General features: G+C 45.1%; 1 protein-coding gene across 3 annotated transcripts in view; it reads left to right on the top strand.

Moving 5' to 3' along the window:
• LOC139576919 (homeobox protein cut-like 2) overlaps nucleotides 1–16,988 on the top strand; it is a 114,985-nt gene extending 97,997 nt beyond the window's left edge. The window contains exons 5-22 of one of the 3 annotated variants that reach the window (XM_071403521.1): nucleotides 985–1,125; nucleotides 1,946–2,093; nucleotides 2,305–2,381; nucleotides 2,466–2,532; nucleotides 5,546–5,594; nucleotides 6,339–6,443; nucleotides 6,686–6,877; nucleotides 6,969–7,027; nucleotides 7,128–7,176; nucleotides 7,420–7,519; nucleotides 7,851–8,492; nucleotides 9,067–9,216; nucleotides 9,374–10,215; nucleotides 10,683–10,848; nucleotides 11,013–11,309; nucleotides 11,545–11,733; nucleotides 11,940–12,216; nucleotides 12,379–16,988. In XM_071403521.1, coding sequence (XP_071259622.1) covers nucleotides 985–1,125; nucleotides 1,946–2,093; nucleotides 2,305–2,381; nucleotides 2,466–2,532; nucleotides 5,546–5,594; nucleotides 6,339–6,443; nucleotides 6,686–6,877; nucleotides 6,969–7,027; nucleotides 7,128–7,176; nucleotides 7,420–7,519; nucleotides 7,851–8,492; nucleotides 9,067–9,216; nucleotides 9,374–10,215; nucleotides 10,683–10,848; nucleotides 11,013–11,309; nucleotides 11,545–11,733; nucleotides 11,940–12,216; nucleotides 12,379–13,201 — 4,373 coding nt within the window. In that variant the 3' untranslated portion in view covers nucleotides 13,202–16,988. The remainder of the gene's footprint in view (nucleotides 1–984; nucleotides 1,126–1,945; nucleotides 2,094–2,304; nucleotides 2,382–2,465; nucleotides 2,533–5,545; nucleotides 5,595–6,338; nucleotides 6,444–6,685; nucleotides 6,878–6,968; nucleotides 7,028–7,127; nucleotides 7,177–7,419; nucleotides 7,520–7,850; nucleotides 8,493–9,066; nucleotides 9,217–9,373; nucleotides 10,216–10,682; nucleotides 10,849–11,012; nucleotides 11,310–11,544; nucleotides 11,734–11,939; nucleotides 12,217–12,378) is intronic. The other 2 variants (XM_071403522.1, XM_071403523.1) reach the window with 2 other exon arrangements.
• The last annotated feature ends 221 nt before the right edge of the window (nucleotides 16,989–17,209 follow it).

Below are 17,209 nucleotides of genomic sequence, written 5' to 3'. Positions count from 1 at the left end.
GGCATTGTGGAGTGCAATAGAGATTGCATCATCTGTGGATCTGTTTGGGCGGTATGCAAATTGGAGTGGGTCTAGGGTTTCTGGGATAATGGTGTTGATGTGAGCCATTACCAACCTTTCAAAGCACTTCATGGCTACGGACGTGAGTGCTACGGGTCTGTAGTCATTTGGCCATGGCCACAACACAATAATACCAAGCGTCATGTCTGGAGGAAACCTGGCACCATCCCTAAGGTGAAGCATGGTGGTGGCAGCATCATGCTGTGGGGATGTTTTTCAGCAGCAGGGACTGGGAGACTAGTCAGGATTGAGGGAAAGATGAACGGAGCAAAGTACAGGGAGATCCTTGATGAAAACCTGCTCCAAAGCGCTAAGGACCTCAGACTGGGATGAAGGTTCACCTTCCAACAGGACAACGAACCTAAGCACACAGCCAAGACAACGCAGAAGTGGCTTTGGGACAAGTCTCAATGTCCTACCATGGCCCAGCCAGAGCCCAGACTTGAACCCGATCGAACATCTCTGGAGAGACCCATCCAACCTGACAGCTTGATAGAATCTGCAGAGAAGAATGGGACAAACTCCCCAAATAAAGGTGCGCCAAGCTTATAGCGTCATACCCAAGAAGACTCGAGGCTGTAATCGCTGCCAAAGGTTCTTCAACAAAGTACTGAATAACAGGTCTGAATACTTATGTAAATGTAATATTTCCGTTTTTTAATTTGTAATATATTTGCAACAATTTCTAAAAAGGTGTTTTTGCTTTCTCATTATGGGGTATTGTGTGTAGATTGAGGAAAAAACAACATTATTTTAGAATAAGGTTGTAACTTAACAAAATGCGGAAAAAGTCAATGGGTCTGAGTACTTTCCGAATGCAATGTACAAGCTTTTGAATTCTCTTTATTTGTGAGTGGCTGTTTTGTGTGGACTGGTTCATAGAATAATAGCAAATTCCTCTCAATCGTGTGTTTTTGCTCTCAGACCCAGCTCCTGTGCTGGAGGCCACACACACCCTGGAGGAGAGGCTGCAGCAGCTGCAGAGTTCGGCCCCAGACAGTGAGGCCCTGGTCAGGGAGGTCAGCAGGCATTGGAGGAGACACCTGGAGTGCCTTAACAAGCCAGGTCAGTGCCATGGCCACAGCACTCACCCCAGAATGGGCCCAGGCCCAGCTCACTGCTGCTTGTTTGTTCAAAGTTGTAAAGTATTTATTTTTCAGAGAAAAACATCTAAGAAAGTATTTTTGTTGTGCAAAAACGCACTATAAGCCACACAAGCAGGGGTTGTAACAGAAATTATTTTCAAATTGTTTCGTTCTGAACAGATTTTTTTTTATTGTCGTTTCGTTCCACTGTTCCCCGACATCTTACCTTTTTGTCATTAATAAATCCAATGTGAAACGTAATAACTATAGTACCCTTAACTAGCATTGAAAAAGTGAATCCATTCTTCTCTTATTAAAAATCTCTCTCTAATTTCTGAATCATGCTTGTAATGTCAGTAGGCTACGGTAGACTATGCTTTGGCGGGGCAGGTAGGTAGCCTACACACACACACTGGCAAAGATTTTCAGCTGACAGGCAGACGCTGGAATAAGTTTCTGAGTGACAGAGTGAGGGATTTGCATAGGTGCTTTGTTGCATATTATTTGTTGTGTGACTGGGAAAAAATGACATGTTCGTAAAAAAGAACGTTATTAACCTGTTCCCATGCTTTCAAAATAACGGTTCTGTTCCAGAATAGTATCGATCACTTTTGTTCCTGATTCTGTTCCTTGAAAAATTATGTTATTTTCTGGTTTTCTGTTCTGTTCCCTGAACCGTTTCCAACCCAAGTGCACAAGGATGTCTCTGTTCCATGCACTCTCTCTGTGGCCCCTCACTTCAGATGACTACAGCTCTCATCTGTACTCCTCTCCCTCTCCTATCCTTCTCTTCTCCACAGACGACACAGAGGACGGCCCAGCAGCAGCGTCAGGAGCTGGGGAGGCATCGAGCCGGACCGCCTGTGTGATGACTCCCAACAGCAAACAGGCCTTCAGAGCCACAGGCTCACCTCAGCAGAACCACCAGATCCAGAGTCAGACAGAGGGGTGAGAAACACAGCCCTGGTCCTCGCCTCCACATCCCTGTGAACATGATATGATGTGTATAATAAAGACAAAAATTAGAACAGCCCTCATCAGTCATACTGTACAATGAAAATAGACCTAGATGTAAACAGAATGCAATGCAGTATTGTGTGCTGTATTCCTGAGAGTCTATGAAAGTTTGGTCATCTTAAACATTGTGTCTTCCTCATAGGGAGGCCGAAGACGCAGATACCACCCTGGTCGACAGACTGGGTGAGGCCGAGGAGAGGATCAAAGTGCTGCATTCATGTGAGTATTTTTGTCCGATGGTCCTTTCTGGACACTGTGAGGCGAAAGGACATCATGACTAATGGCCTTCCTTTATTGTTCTAGCTCTGAGCACAGCCCAGACAGACCTGCTGGACCTGCGGTGTAAATACGACCAGGAGAAGGCCAACAAGTAAGAGCCTGCTTGTCTCTCCACTCTATGTCCATACTGTCCTCTCTGCTGCTTCTCTAACATGTCCATTGCAATCCTTCACTATTCTCATGGTCTCTCCATATACACTACTGCATGTCCCTACTCAGCCCACCTATGCATACACCACTATGCTCAGCCTTCTCTCTTTAGCCATGCTTGCTCTACCCTAATCGACACATGGTCACTCCCCCACTGTAATGTACTGTACCCATTTCCAGTCTGTACCCATTTCCAGTCTGTACCCATTTCCAGTCTGAAGCCATTTCCAGTCTGAAGCCATTTCCAGTCTGAAGCCATTTCCAGTCTGTACCCATTTCCAGTCTGAAGCCATTTCCAGTCTGAAGCCATTTCCAGTCTGAAGCCATTTCCAGTCTGTACCCATTTCCAGTCTGAAGCCATTTCCAGTCTGAAGCCATTTCCAGTCTGAAGCCATTTCCAGTCTGAAGCCATTTCCAGTCTGAAGCCATTTCCAGTCTGAAGCCATTTCCAGTCTGTACCCATTTCCAGTCTGAAGCCATTTCCAGTCTGAAGCCATTTCCAGTCTGTACCCATTTCCAGTCTGAAGCCATTTCCAGTCTGAAGCCATTTCCAGTCTGTACCCATTTCCAGTCTGAAGCCATTTCCAGTCTGAAGCCATTTCCAGTCTGAAGCCATTTCCAGTCTGTACCCATTTCCAGTCTGTACCCATTTCCAGTCTGTACCCATTTCCAGTCTGAAGCCATTTCCAGTCTGTACCCATTTCCAGTCTGAAGCCATTTCCAGTCTGTACCCATTTCCAGTCTGTACCCATTTCCAGTCTGAAGCCATTTCCAGTCTGAAGCCATTTCCAGTCTGTACCCATTTCCAGTCTGAAGCCATTTCCAGTCTGAAGCCATTGTAAAAACAGAACTAGGCTGCATCTGAAATGGCACCCTATTTCCTTATAGTTCACTACTTTTGACCAGAGCCCTAGGCGGGTAGTGCACAATATAGGGCAGGGTTCCCCAACTGGCGTCCCGCAGGTGTTTTTATTTGGCCCCACAATTTTTCATTGTTGGACATAAAAGACTGTAAAAACACCAGGAAATCAGATTAGATTAGATTTGAAGAGACACGTGATTATACAAATGTAAGCAAGGTTTGAAATTATGTTTTATTATGTATTATGTTTTTCAAATATGATATCTGTTTGGCCTTCTTACGGTCAATTTGTAGTGTACGAATTATTTACAAATTGTTCTGGCCCCCGACCATCCGCTTAAGAAAAACAATCGGCCCTCTACTGAATGTAGTTGATGATCCCTGATATAGGGAACCATTTTGGACGTTACTGTGGTGTGACTCATCGACTAATGCAGGTCTATGGATGGGAGAGCTCTGTGTTGACCTCTGTCTGCGGCCAGAGCCTTGCCTTGACACGCCTCAAGAAGAATGGCTCCATTTAAAGATTGCTCCAGAAATATTCTACCTTGTCCTGGATCTGTGAGCGCTATGCATCCAGCTCAACGGTTGAAATTAATCTGAAGTTGTATGAAGGATGTCGATAGACATTAAAAGTAAACACTCCTTTGTTTGGGTAGTGCTGCGGACGGAGCACAGTGAGCCGGTGCTAATGGATTTTCTCCCAGGCTTAATCCATGGTGCAATTGAACTGCAGTTTCCAGACCCACCGCCATCCATTCTGCTGGATTTGAAGCATTTTCCATTTGACTCCCCTCTCATGTTCAGCAGCTGTTCACAGTGACAGCTCTTTAGCTCCCTGTGAGGGAAGAGGAAGGATAGTTGTGTGTTGCTGCTTGGGCCACCGGGCCAGTGCTTCATTTGTGAATGGCTGGGTTTGTAGTTAATGAATAGGTAATGAGTTATACATCCTATAGGGGTTGACATATGAGTGGGTGTTGTCCTCAACTGACAGCAGTAGTCTAATAGGAATACTAAATACACAACCCCCTGGCCCATAAACACCAATACCTCTCTCTCAGGACTCATCCCCATGGCTCTGTGATTCCAATTTTACCTCTTCTTACTCTCACTGACTTTTTCCTTGATGTTGATAATTAGGGTAATTTGGCTACTTTGGCTGATTTTGAGTATCTGAACAGGTAATCAATACAAGGCATCTTTCCATACTGCACAAGTTCATTAAATCTGTATGTGACACCTCTTACCTTTTTCTGTCAGTGTGGTCCCATCTATCATAGGCTTATTGGCGTGGCCTGGACACTGCTCGGAGCCCTATGAGTCTTGGACTGTACACCAGCACAACACTACTACTAATTAATATGGAGAAATATTGGATGATTGGGCATTTTAAAGGTCTGGGGTTCTAACTATTGCTAACCACACAAAATGTTGGAAAGCAATGCTTTGTGACTATTCAGAATGGGTGATGAGTTAAGTTGTTTGTGTCATTAATCTTCCTAAAGCAAGCCCATAATAACCAGCAGTGAGATGAAGGGCAGTGTGGGGGCAGACATGAGGAGACGTGAGGAAGAACATGGTTGGTTTGAAAAGAGTTTGTTTGATAGTGAACAAGATCTCTGATTTCCTCTCAAAAACACATTTAGTGAAACGGAAAGGGGTTTCTTTGTCCTGAAAAATTCCAGAAATCTATGTGCATATTTTAATCAATCTCACAATCCTCATTAATTCATTTTTCTCCACCTTTTGAAAATCAAGTCCCATGTGTCTAAAAAGAAACTGTTGAACTTCAAACAAACCTCATGAATAATCTTGCTGAGCTGCTATTTAAATTAGACTTCTGATTGTTAGATGTATGGAGGCATGTTGGGATGCAATCTCCAAAGAACTCTGAGTAGGGGTCAGAGAGACAGTCCAGGGCGCTATGTGAGGACTGATGCTTTCTTGATGTTGTGTGAAGACTGGGGCAGTGTGTGATTTACTGTGAATCATGTAAGAAAAGTGTGTAAAAGTCAAGGAGGGTGTATAAATCATGCTAGACTAAGAGATAGCCCCCTCAGTAACCCACTGGCTGGTTCTGTGTGTGTTCCAGGGTAGAGGAGGTCAGCGTGATCATGATGAACCTTGAGAAGGCGAACCAGGTGAGTGAGACCTGCCGTCCTGTAGGCAGCCCTCTGATTGAGATGCTCATTCGTTAAGGTAATCACTCCTGTAATCAAGCCTCCTGTTTTAATTAGACACCCTGCATCCTGCAGCCCCCATGCCGCCTCCTCCCCTGCCTCCCACTCCCTGAGCCCCTGTGATTAGAGACAGAAAAACCTGGCCCCCGTCTGTGGGTGCTCCACGGCAGCACTCAGTAGAGGACAGGAGAGACTGCCGAGCGCGATTGATGTCGGAGTGCCATGAGCTGGGGCTCTTACTTACCTCATTGCCTTGATTGCTATCTTTCCTTCCTAGTGATTTCTCTTCTCTCTCTCTCCTTCCTTCTCCTGTTCCTCTATTTCCTTCTCGCTCTCTCTCGCTTGCTCGCTCTGTCATTCGCTCTTTATCCTACCCTCTCTCTCCGCCAGCAGCTCTTAGATAAATGTTCTCAAAATGAATCATTAATTAGCAGCCCGAGTGTGACAGAGCAGGTAAACAGTTTGGGAAGAAAGTGTGCTGACTAAACCGTCCTCTCAGCAAAATGGAGTGGTAGATGCACACTTCTGCTGGTGGGTGTTGTCCCAACCCGTCTCCTATTTATTTTTTTGCTGAGGGTCTGTCCTCAGATTTGTCTTTCTGTTCTCTTCAGGACCAGTTCATCTGTATATCTGCTGACTGACTGACAGATTGGTTGTGTCAGTGTTTTGTTGTGTGAGTTGTTATTCTGTGATGTTTGGTTGTAGAAAGCGGAGATGGCCCAGAGGCAGGTGGAAAGGCTAAAGGAGCAGCTGGCCAGTGCCCGGAGCACCACCCCAGGCAGCTATAATCCACCAGAGGGCACTAGTGGGGTAAGACGAGACCACATCCACTTCCTCTTTAGATCAATGTGTTCCTATATTTCTTCCCCTTCAAATTCATTGACAGGGAGCCAAGTCAAGCTTCACGTCATGGATCTTTAAGTGTGTGAATTCTGGATGGCAGAATATTATATATTTTTAAAAGGAATTATCGCCTTTCATTAACTTACCCTTCAGTGTCTTTTACTCTCTTTGACTTTCTTTCTCTCACACCCTGTCTTTCTTCCCCTTAGGAGAGGGATGAGAAGGGTGGTGTGTTGTCATCCAAGTTGGAGGCTAAGCTGATTGCTAAAGACCATGAGATCCTCAGGCTGTTGGAGAACATACAGAGACTGCAGTTCGCACTACAGGAAGTCCAGGACACCTCAGCCAATCAGATCATATCGCTGGAACGCCAGCTGGCCTATAAAACAGACGCTATTGAGGTATGTTCTATTGCACACACTCAAATGGCAAGAGGTACCTTCTTGTTAGTGGAGTTTTGTGAAATATGCTTCCTCTCTTTGACTGTTTCAGAGATTAGAAGCTAAACTGCAATCCCAGATGGACTATGACAAGATTAAAACAGAACTCAGGTGACCCACAGTGCTTGATAAGAGACTACTAAACGTTTTACACCGTCTTATATACAGGAACACAATATAACATTCTTACTGTTTTTTTTCCCTCTTGTAGCATCCTGAAGGTAATGAAGTTGGCCTCAGCGAATGGTAGCTCATCCCAGGTGAGATATTTACTAACGGTCTGCTGTGTATTGCGTTGTTGTTCATAGCCCAGTATTAAACAGAGTAGTTTGTTTCAAAATAGACTTTTGTTTTCCTCTAAATGTTCCACTGCGGTCAAGGAAGGAAAAGTACAGCAGTGCCATTGAATGCCTTAGTGAGCAGCATCCATTGTAAGGATATCTACAGCCACTATAATTGATACATCGGAATTTAACAGCCTGTGTGTGTGTGTGTGTCACCAGGAATCTGCCAAGGCTGCAGAGGCTCTTTTGCTGGACAAAGAGACCTTTCTTCCCTCTCACAAATACCTGATGGATAAGGCCAGAGTCTTACACAACAATGGTGAGGCAACAGTGTCTATGGCCATGTTCGAGAGCATCAAAACCGTGATGTATCATGGGTAAAATGTGACTGACTGATCTACAAATCATATTCAGTAGTTATTTATGATGCAAGGTGATTTGTCGATCAGGGAGTCAGTCTCGACTCGCCTTCCAAGTCAGCTTGAATGTCTATGACATCTAATTGTAGTTCTTGAAAGCTGTTTTGTAGTTTATAGACCCGAGACTACACAGTGTATGTAAGCTTCACGTAGTGTCTGTGTTGGTCCTATGCAGCTTTAACCCCAGTGGCTGTGAAAGTGCTGCCAAACTGAGTGTGACTGTGTCTGCAGATGAGGACCAATCGGAGGAGTCAGGCAGAGAGGGGGGCAGGCCCACAGGGTCCTTCTCCTCAGTCTCCCAGGTGGATGTGCGTACCTCGGCCAGCCCTGGTCCTCCCACCATGGACATCTCCTCCTCTAGCTACGACCTCCCCCGCCCCTTTTCTGTGTCCCCCTGCTCAGGGGGCAGGCTGTCTGTGGACCACATCCTCCACAAGCAGCTCCTCTGCTCCCCACTTTTCAAGAAGGAAGCCGGCAGCCCCATCATGGCCTTCCCCACCGCCCTGTACGCAGCCAAAGCCGCCCTAATGTCAACCAATCAGGGACCTGCAGGAACTGGGGGCATTGAGGCAGGCCTGCCCAGCGACCAATCGGAGAGTGGGAGCTCCACTGCAGGCGATGATGACCAGTTGGAGACAGCGGATATTGCCTTCCAGATCAAAGAGCAGCTGCTGAAGCACAACATTGGCCAGCGTGTGTTTGGTCACTACGTGCTGGGCCTATCACAGGGCTCGGTCAGTGAGATCCTGGCCCGGCCCAAGCCCTGGAGGAAGCTGACAGTGAAAGGCAAGGAGCCCTTCATCAAGATGAAGCAGTTCCTGTCTGATGAACAGAACATTCTGGCCCTCAGAACCATCCAGGTCCGACAGAGAGGTGAGTGGACTGGACAGTGGTTATCCTGAACCACAGATATAACAGCAGATCACTGGGTGTGTCAGGAAATACTGGACAGGATCACAGTGCCCAGCCATGAAAACTCACTTTCTAAACTGAAAGAATTGCAGGCATTAATTTAAAAGCATTTAATATGCTAAAACTGAAGGTTGTCTGCAGATGTATTGCGGTAGCAGTGTTTTCATTTCAGGATTTTATTAGTGCTGAGGGATAGAGCAGAGTTGCCCACTCGTCTCTCATGTGGTGTGTTTTGAAAGGCTGGTGGTGTAGTTTCTGGACCTCTCTGCGGTTAAACCTTTTAATCTCCTTGGCCTGCACCTCAAACTTCTTCATGGCTTCCTCTCCCATGTTTGTTGTGTTACTTTTAAACTTTGTTTTCTCCCCAGATTTCAGAGCTTTTGAAAGTTGAACTTGCCGTATACTGCAACCTCAGATGCCAAGATCTCAAAGGCAGCCATTGATCTACCAGTCAAAAGCAACGCCTTGGAACTGCTCTCTGATCAGCCATCCCACTCACCCCCTTTCTCTCTCTCTGTTACCCTCTCTGTGGCAGGGAGCATCACTCCTCGCATCCGAACTCCTGAAACTGGGTCAGACGACGCCATCAAGAATATCTTGGAGCAGGCCAAGAAGGAAATCCAGTCCCAGAGAGGAGGTGGGTCTGGAACAGGTTATGCATCTACTCTTTATTCAACTGTGCTAGGTCAGGTGACATTTAGATTATCATTATTTTGATGTATACATTTTGACAGCAATTGGTTTTGATGGCAGTTTAAGTTTTTGAAGTTGGTGTGGAGTATGTATTTATAGAGTTGTGTGTAACGGTGGGTGTGTTGTGACTGTGTGTGTGCGCTCTGCAGGTGACATTAAGTCATCCCTGGGCAGCCCCTCGGGCAGGAGCAGTAACGGGGCAGACAGCAGCTCAGATGACACCATCAAGAACATCCTGGAGCAGGCCAGGAGGGAGATGCAGGCGCAGCAGCAGGCCCTGATGGAGATGGAGGTCTGTGGCAGGGCCTCTGCCACCAGCGCTGGGCCCCAAGTGAAGCGCCTGGGGCTCCCTGAGGCCTCCAAGGGCCTGCCCCTACCCACCTTCATCAAACAGGAGGAGGGGGGCACAGTGACTGTGTGCATGGCCAACCCCGTCAGCAGCCCCCAAACCCCCCTCAGTGTCCTCTCCCCTGCCGCCTTCGTTCAGAACATCATCCGTAAAGTCAAGTCAGAGATCGGCGAGGCAGGGACTTACTTCGACCAGCACTGGTCCGTGGAGCGGGGGCCCATAGGCATGGTGGGCGGCGTAGGGGGCGGCAGCTCTCAGCCCTTCACCTCAGTGTCTCCCTCCCTGTCCTCTTCCTCGTCCTCGGGCCCCTCGGCCCTGCCCCGGCCCCGGTTGGAGAACGGAGAGTGTCTGCCCAACAGTGAGGAGGCGTCTGCGGCTGAGGAGGACACTGGCTCGGGGATGATGCAGTCTGTGGAGGTGAAGGTGGAGACAGACGTGTCAGTGAGCGGGGAGTCAACTGGCCATGGCCTGGCCTACTACCCATCATATATCCCCCGCACCCTGAAGCCCACCGTGCCGCCCCTGACGCCGGAGCAGTATGAGATGTACATGTATCGCGAGGTGGACACCATCGAACTCACCCGACAGGTCAAAGAGAAGCTTGCCAAGAATGGCATCTGTCAGAGGATCTTTGGTGAAAAGGTGTGTTCACTTTACTTTGCTGTACTAACTTCCTTACTTCGTCCTGATTTGTCTGTCCATGCTTCATCTAAAATGGTTTGCATTGTTTTGGATGTTTTTCTGTGACTCTTTTATGCCTTGTAGCATCATACAACTAAGTAATTAGCAAGGCTTCTTTTTAAGTAAAAGATGATTCCAGTGCAAAAGCGTTATTTAATTCTATAGATTGTGTGCTACCGCCCTCTAGTGGTTATAGATATGCAACATTTAAAATAGTAATGTTGTGAAGTTGATGTGCCAGTCACTATTTTGTCACATCTCAAACTGATTTTCGTCTTGCAAAAGAGTGTATGAAATAGCCAAACTTTTCTCCCCAAGATCTTTATCAACTTGATTCATATTCACATTAGAAATAGCTGTTTACTATTTACTCCTGTTTACTCTATTTTACTTGCTGACTCTTATCTTGTTTCTGGTGTCCTCTCCAGGTGCTGGGTCTGTCTCAGGGCAGTGTGAGTGACATGCTGTCTCGGCCCAAACCCTGGAGCAAGCTGACCCAGAAAGGCAGGGAACCCTTTATCCGCATGCAGCTGTGGCTGCTGGACCAGCTGGGACAAGGACTCAACCAGCTCCCCAGCCAGAGCCTCTCTCAAGGTGGGCCACTCCATATCACATTGCACATTTATTTAGTAGAAGTAATAGTTTGTATATATTTAAGTTCTGGTCAATCAGTTGAATGGAGAAGGTATCTTTGCTTCTTTATCTGTTGCTCTAACTGATTATATTACCCTCTGATGTTTTGTGACTTCCGCCCATAGATAAAAGCCCAGTGACGGCCCAGTCGTCACCCTCCCCGCCCTCCAGCCCAGAGGAGAGCCACCCCAGCCCGCTGGTGGAGCCCGTCAGCCTGACCCTGGAGAGCAGCAAGGAGAACCAGCAGCCTGAGGGCCTGGTGAACCTCCACCCAGAGGGAGGGAAGTCCACCCCCAGTCTGCTTTCCCTTCACCAGCCCCACGCCCCGCTGGGCATCCAGGAGCTGGTGGCCATGTACCCAGAGTTGGACACATACGCTATCACCAAGAAAGTCAAGGAGGTACTGACAGACAACAACCTAGGTGAGTCTGTTGGTGTATCTGGATATGGGTTTTAGAAATAAGTGTCTATGTTCTGGTGAGCTATTGATATGTGTTGTGGTTTGGTCTGACCACCTGACTAGGAAAAACCCTGAGTCTTAGTTATGTCATGTGTCTACTAGGCCAGCAGTGTTTAAACAGATCTACTTTGTGTGCTCTGTTTGGGAAACGTGTTAAGGTGTGTGTTTACACCTTTTTGTTTGTGTGTGTGTTCTAGGCCAGCGGCTGTTTGGGGAGAGTATACTGGGCCTCACCCAGGGCTCAGTGTCAGACCTGCTCTCCAGGCCCAAGCCCTGGCATAAACTCAGCCTCAAAGGCAGGGAGCCTTTTGTCCGCATGCAATTGTGGCTCAACGACCCGCACAATGTGGACAAGCTGAGGGACATGAAGAAGATGGAGAAGAAAGGTTGGTCTATTTACAGCATGGTATCTGGTGTTCTGTTATCAGGGTTAGCAATATGTGTATTTGCTGTACCTGCTCATATACAGTAGAGCACTGAGTGTACCCATGGATGTATGTACAGCAGCTATACTGTGTGATGTATTGATTCATGTTATTCCGTGCGTCGTCATTGAATTCTCTAACTCTTTCTCTCTCTGTTGTCCTCCCAGCCTATCTGAAGCGGCGGTATGGGCTGCTGAGTACCGGCTCAGATAGTGACTCTCCTAGCGCCAGCTCTGAGTGTGTGAGCCCGGCCCTGGTCTCCATAGACCTGTGTCCATACAGCCAGGTGAAGAAGCCCAGGGTGGTGCTGGGGGCTGAGGAGAAGGATGCTCTGAGGAAGGCCTACCTCCTGGAGCCATACCCATCCCAGCACACCATTGAGATACTGGCCTCCCAGCTCAACCTCAAAACCAATACCGTCATCAACTGGTTTCACAACTATAGGTCAGACATTGCTTCAGATCCCCACCCCCAGAGGGACTAGAATAATGACATTTGATCAATATAGTACACGGAATTACTAACAGAATACTTGAATGCTTGTTTTGGATTAATGAAATACACGACTCCTTCCAACTGTTTTTTTGATTGTTGTGTTTTTCTAAGCAGGTCCAGGATGCGACGGGAGGTCCTCATGGAGGGTCTCCAGGACAACGACACGGATGCAGAACACCACAGCTACTCTCCCTCGGCCACACAGAGCCCCACCTCAGACGGGGATGAGAGGGGGCTGCTGCACCCCACTGGACGCACCCACCCCATCCTCCCCCTCAGCGCCAACACATCACTGCCTCATGTCAAACAGGAGGCCAGTGAGGGAGAGGAGGAGGAGGAGGAGAGGGAGGGCTTCATCGGACAGTCTAAGATACAGTGTTTCTCTATGGGTGTCCAGTTCCCTCAGTTGAAAACGGAGCATGGGGACCTGATGGTCGGCTGCCAAGAGCCCCACCTGGCTCCACACTATATTCAGAGCCTGAGGCAGGAAGAAGGGATGTGTAGCCAGGCACAGGGGCTCTTCCACGGGGAGCTCTCCCTAGATGGCCCCCAGAAAGCCAGCCAGTCCAGGCACGGGGGTGACAAATCCAGCAAGTCTTTTGTAGACCCAGTCAGCTTCAAGGCATCATCGGAGCCCTGTCGCAGCAGCCTGGAGGTCTCCCTCAACTCCCCCTCCGCTGCCTCCTCACCCGGCCTCATGATGTCTGTCTCCCCTGTCCCGTCTTCCTCTACACCCATCTCCCCATCCCTGCCCAACCCACCCACCACAAGCACCAACCACAGCCTGGACCCTAACCCCCTGCCTCTCATCCAGAGCCCCAAGCCCAACAAGAGTGTTCAGAGACGCACTGAGAAAATGGCCAACCTCAACAATATCATCCATAGGCTGGAAAGAGCAGCTAACCGGGAGGAGACCCTGGAGTGGGAGTTTTAGGCCCCTCCCTCCCTCCACATTTCCTCAGTCCTGCTGAATCGCACCGCACATGGGAGACTCTCAAAGAGAAGCTTCCAGAGCACATGGGGTGGAGCCTGGCTCCTCAACGCCTGTGCTCCCTGTCTGATCACACTAAATAAATACCCCTTTTCGGAAAACCGGGGGAACCAGAGCTAAACTCTTACAGAAAAATTCCCTTAGAGGACTTTTAGAAAATAAAAAATATTTATAAATGTGTTTTAGGTTTTTTGATAATGAATACTACTTTGAAATATATGTAACAGCACTAGCTGTTGTTTTACTTAATGGACTCTGACGTAAAGACTTTTGCAGCTATGGTGTCATGAAATGTACACTGAAGTTGTGTAGATTGCCACTGGGTGAGATTAAAAAAGACCCCTGTCTTAAGCCATCAAAAGCACTATAATTATTTAAAAAGAGACTGACCAAATTTGCTACTTTTTGAATAGCAATTTTTCAGATTTTGTCTGTAAGACAGGACTGTTTAAGTCAAGTACCGTGAAATTCTACTACTGACTGAGAGATAGTCCTTTAAGACTCTAAATATTCAACATCTCGTATGTACTTGGTTTCTTGGTTGTATGTTTTGAAACATTTGTAACAAACATATAAAGTGTGGTTGTACATGTTGTAGAATTGTCTGCAATAGCCTTCTGAACCAGATGTTGCATGGTACTTCACTGACCCTGTTATCCTCTATAGTTAGTCACCTGTGATATACTTGAGCAAAAATTTGTGAGGAAAAAAAAAACATCTGCAAAACATAAGAAAGGAAATGTAAAATCTAATTAGTAGAATCTATTTGGTGTATTTTGTATTTATTTTTTATCATTGAGGTTTACTAGGCAGTAAATGAAACTCACTACACATGAGCACAGTTTACATGATTTATTTCAGACAGCTCTCGTCCTCTAAATCACTGGTTTCAGACTATAACGGGCCAATGCACACCTGGTTACCTCAGTTTTTGTTGATGCAGATCATGCCATGATTGCATTGTCATTCACACTCATGACCTTCCAACCTTTGAATAAATGGATTAAGATATGTTTGAGTGATGTCTCAGACAACAATGGAACCTGATAATCTTCTAGTGAAGAGTCTCAGGCAAACATGAGCATTCTTTAAAGGCCACGTTGAGAACCCCTGCTCTTGGATTACCAAGGACAACATGCTTCATCCTCTGCTCCCTTTCTCTCCATCCTAATTCTGTCCTTTCAGAGACTCATGCTGTTCCTCCTGCATTCATGTCGATCTTGTTCTTAGCTCAGTGGGCAAACACAGTCTTGAGTCATACAAAAAACTCTGGTTTGATTACATGGTAGTAACATACTGTAGAAAGAAATAATGCACTATAGAACACTGACAAGTCCCTCTGTTTGGCTCTGTCCGACTGGAATAAAAATCTGAAAGCATGGAAATGAATCCTGATGGAAAGAACATGATACAGTATGACCAACATTTGACTACATTGAATTCAGTTAGAATGTACATTCTATGACACAAAAGGGAATTGATTGTCTCATTATCCTTGCCGCTGGCCACTACTGTATTGAATATATTAGTTTTGTCATGCTTGCAGTTCGTTATAATCTTCTGTATTTTCCTTCTGTTTTGTACTCAACCATTTTAATAGGTCTTCAATACCTTGTGTATGAACTACTTACAGCACTTAGATTTAAATAATTGTGAGGATTCAAGAAATGTAATTTTTAGTGTCCACAAGTGAGTCTTTGCCTTTACTGTATCGTTGAAGTTGGTAGTAAACACTGTCTAACTAGTTCAGAGGATTTGGATTGTATATGTATAGATATATAAATATTACACATTTACTGAAAATGATATCTTATGTTATTGAACAAAATGTGCTGACTATATTGAAATATAGTGTACAGATTTATTAAAGGGATCATTCTTCCAAATAACAAAATAACATTGCTTACAGGGTAAGGAAACCAGTCTACGGACAAGGAATGACAGTAATCCATGCTTTGGTTTTATTTCCCTGGCACTGTTCCCAAATGTTAACCTTTTAGCATTTGTGGCACAAATCCCATTCAAGTCATGGTACCGATATTAGTATTTTCGCACATCATGTTCAAATCATCTATAAGCAGGCAAGCAAGGCAATTTCACTATACTTGTGCACGTGACAAAACTTTTTGTTGAGCTTCACAATCAATTTGAGATATTTTCTGATAATTTGGACATGATGCTTTTTTTTGTTCCACAAATTCCAAAACATTAGCATTTTGAAACTGTGCTAGGGAAACTAAACCAAAGCATAGATTGCAGCCGAACCTTGTCCGTAGACTGCTTACAGGGTAAGGAAACCAATATGTAATTTTGTTATTTGGGGGAACTATCCCTTTAACTAAAACCCATATGAGCCAGTTCTGGTCTGGCAAGCTTGCCCATGTTTTAGACCTTCTCTCAGGGTAGTCTTGCTTCTTAAAGCTTTACTGAACCAGTCGCTTTCATAACTGGTAAACACAATAATTAATGAATATAATAACAGAAGAAACCAGTAGACAGCGGTTCTGCCATATGTTATATGGGATTATGGAAGTTTTAACTATGGGAATGCACATGGAAAACTAATGGTTGATTTTTGAGAGAAATGGCAGGCTATTTTGTAATCCATTGGTACAATGACAATGTTCATAATTAGGTCATTTAATATAGTGTTTTTTGTGAAGCAAACAGGGAGAGGCAAAAGTATAAAATTGCTGACATCCTGACAGAACGGACTCTTCCATACTTGCTGAGCAGATACAGTATGTGCTTGACACTTCAGAATGACACTGTATACCTCTAAGGATGAAATGGAGAATCTGGATATCCTATATTAATCTATGATGAACTGTCCTTTATTTTTACAACTAATTTTCTATATCAGTGATACTGTGTATGGGAGTACTTAGAAGTAACATTTCTTGTATGAGATCTCATCGTCTTGCACAGAAGAATTGACAAATAAATGGCTGAAAATGGAATTGATTTACACAGACCCTTATGAACCTTTACATATTCACATAAACCTAATTTAATTGTTTGAATTTTGCATGCAATTTCATACTGGTCACTTAAAAGGGGAATATACTGTTTTGTATTATTGTTCTGGCGCATTGACATTGAATCAGCACTTATCCCTTTTTACACTGGTGAAACCATGCATGTTGCAATTGGCAATTTTGGTGACAGACACAATATATATATATTCAACTGACTGAATTGACTCTTTGTAGTATTCACAAGACGGGTTTAGTAATGTGTGAATAAGATGGTGAATTGAATGAAAACAGGACTAAACAAAGTCCCTCTGAAATTTTCTATCCCAAATCCCTAAGTAAAAAGCAGACATTTAGAAATTACTTTTTATCCCATATCAATTAAGCCTCATGATTTTTCTGGCCTTTTTGATAGATTGTGATTTGATGGTCATAGACCTCTGTCACTAAAAGGTGCAAAGTGGTTGAGTACTTGGGTAAGCAAGGATGGGATTGTTTTACTGAAATACCTATGAGATTTGAGTTTGATCATAAAGCGATTCCAAATGTTGTTTAACAATATGTGCTCTGGCGTCACCTCTCCTGTCAAAATAAATGTAATTAAAACCTGTTAATACAGATGAGGTGCTCAAAAGGCTAACATCTCATCTCATGTTTCAAGGCATTGGAAGCTGTTAAGGAATGGACAAAAATATACCAAGTGTCTTGGATTCACATATGTATGAAACCATCATCCAATACATTATTGAATAAGATCCTATGTGTGTTGTTTTTTGTTACCACTTTAGGCATCACAAATTGGTCTCAGTTTTTGGAGCACACACACACACACAGGGAAAATATAATATTTGAATGTAATTTTTTCTGGCAGTAGTTATTGATGATCAATTCAAATCAATAAAATCAAAATGAGTGCTTCAGCTTGATCGTTTCTCAATGCTAAGTTGGTGTCAACATGCACAAAAGCATAGGAAAA

Source organism: Salvelinus alpinus, chromosome 5 (genome assembly GCF_045679555.1).
Source record: "Salvelinus alpinus chromosome 5, SLU_Salpinus.1, whole genome shotgun sequence".
In the NCBI taxonomy this organism is placed as follows: Eukaryota; Metazoa; Chordata; class Actinopteri; order Salmoniformes; family Salmonidae; genus Salvelinus; species Salvelinus alpinus.
The sequence above is the reverse complement of the archived record's forward strand: the minus strand, read 5'-3'. Positions and strand labels throughout refer to the sequence as shown.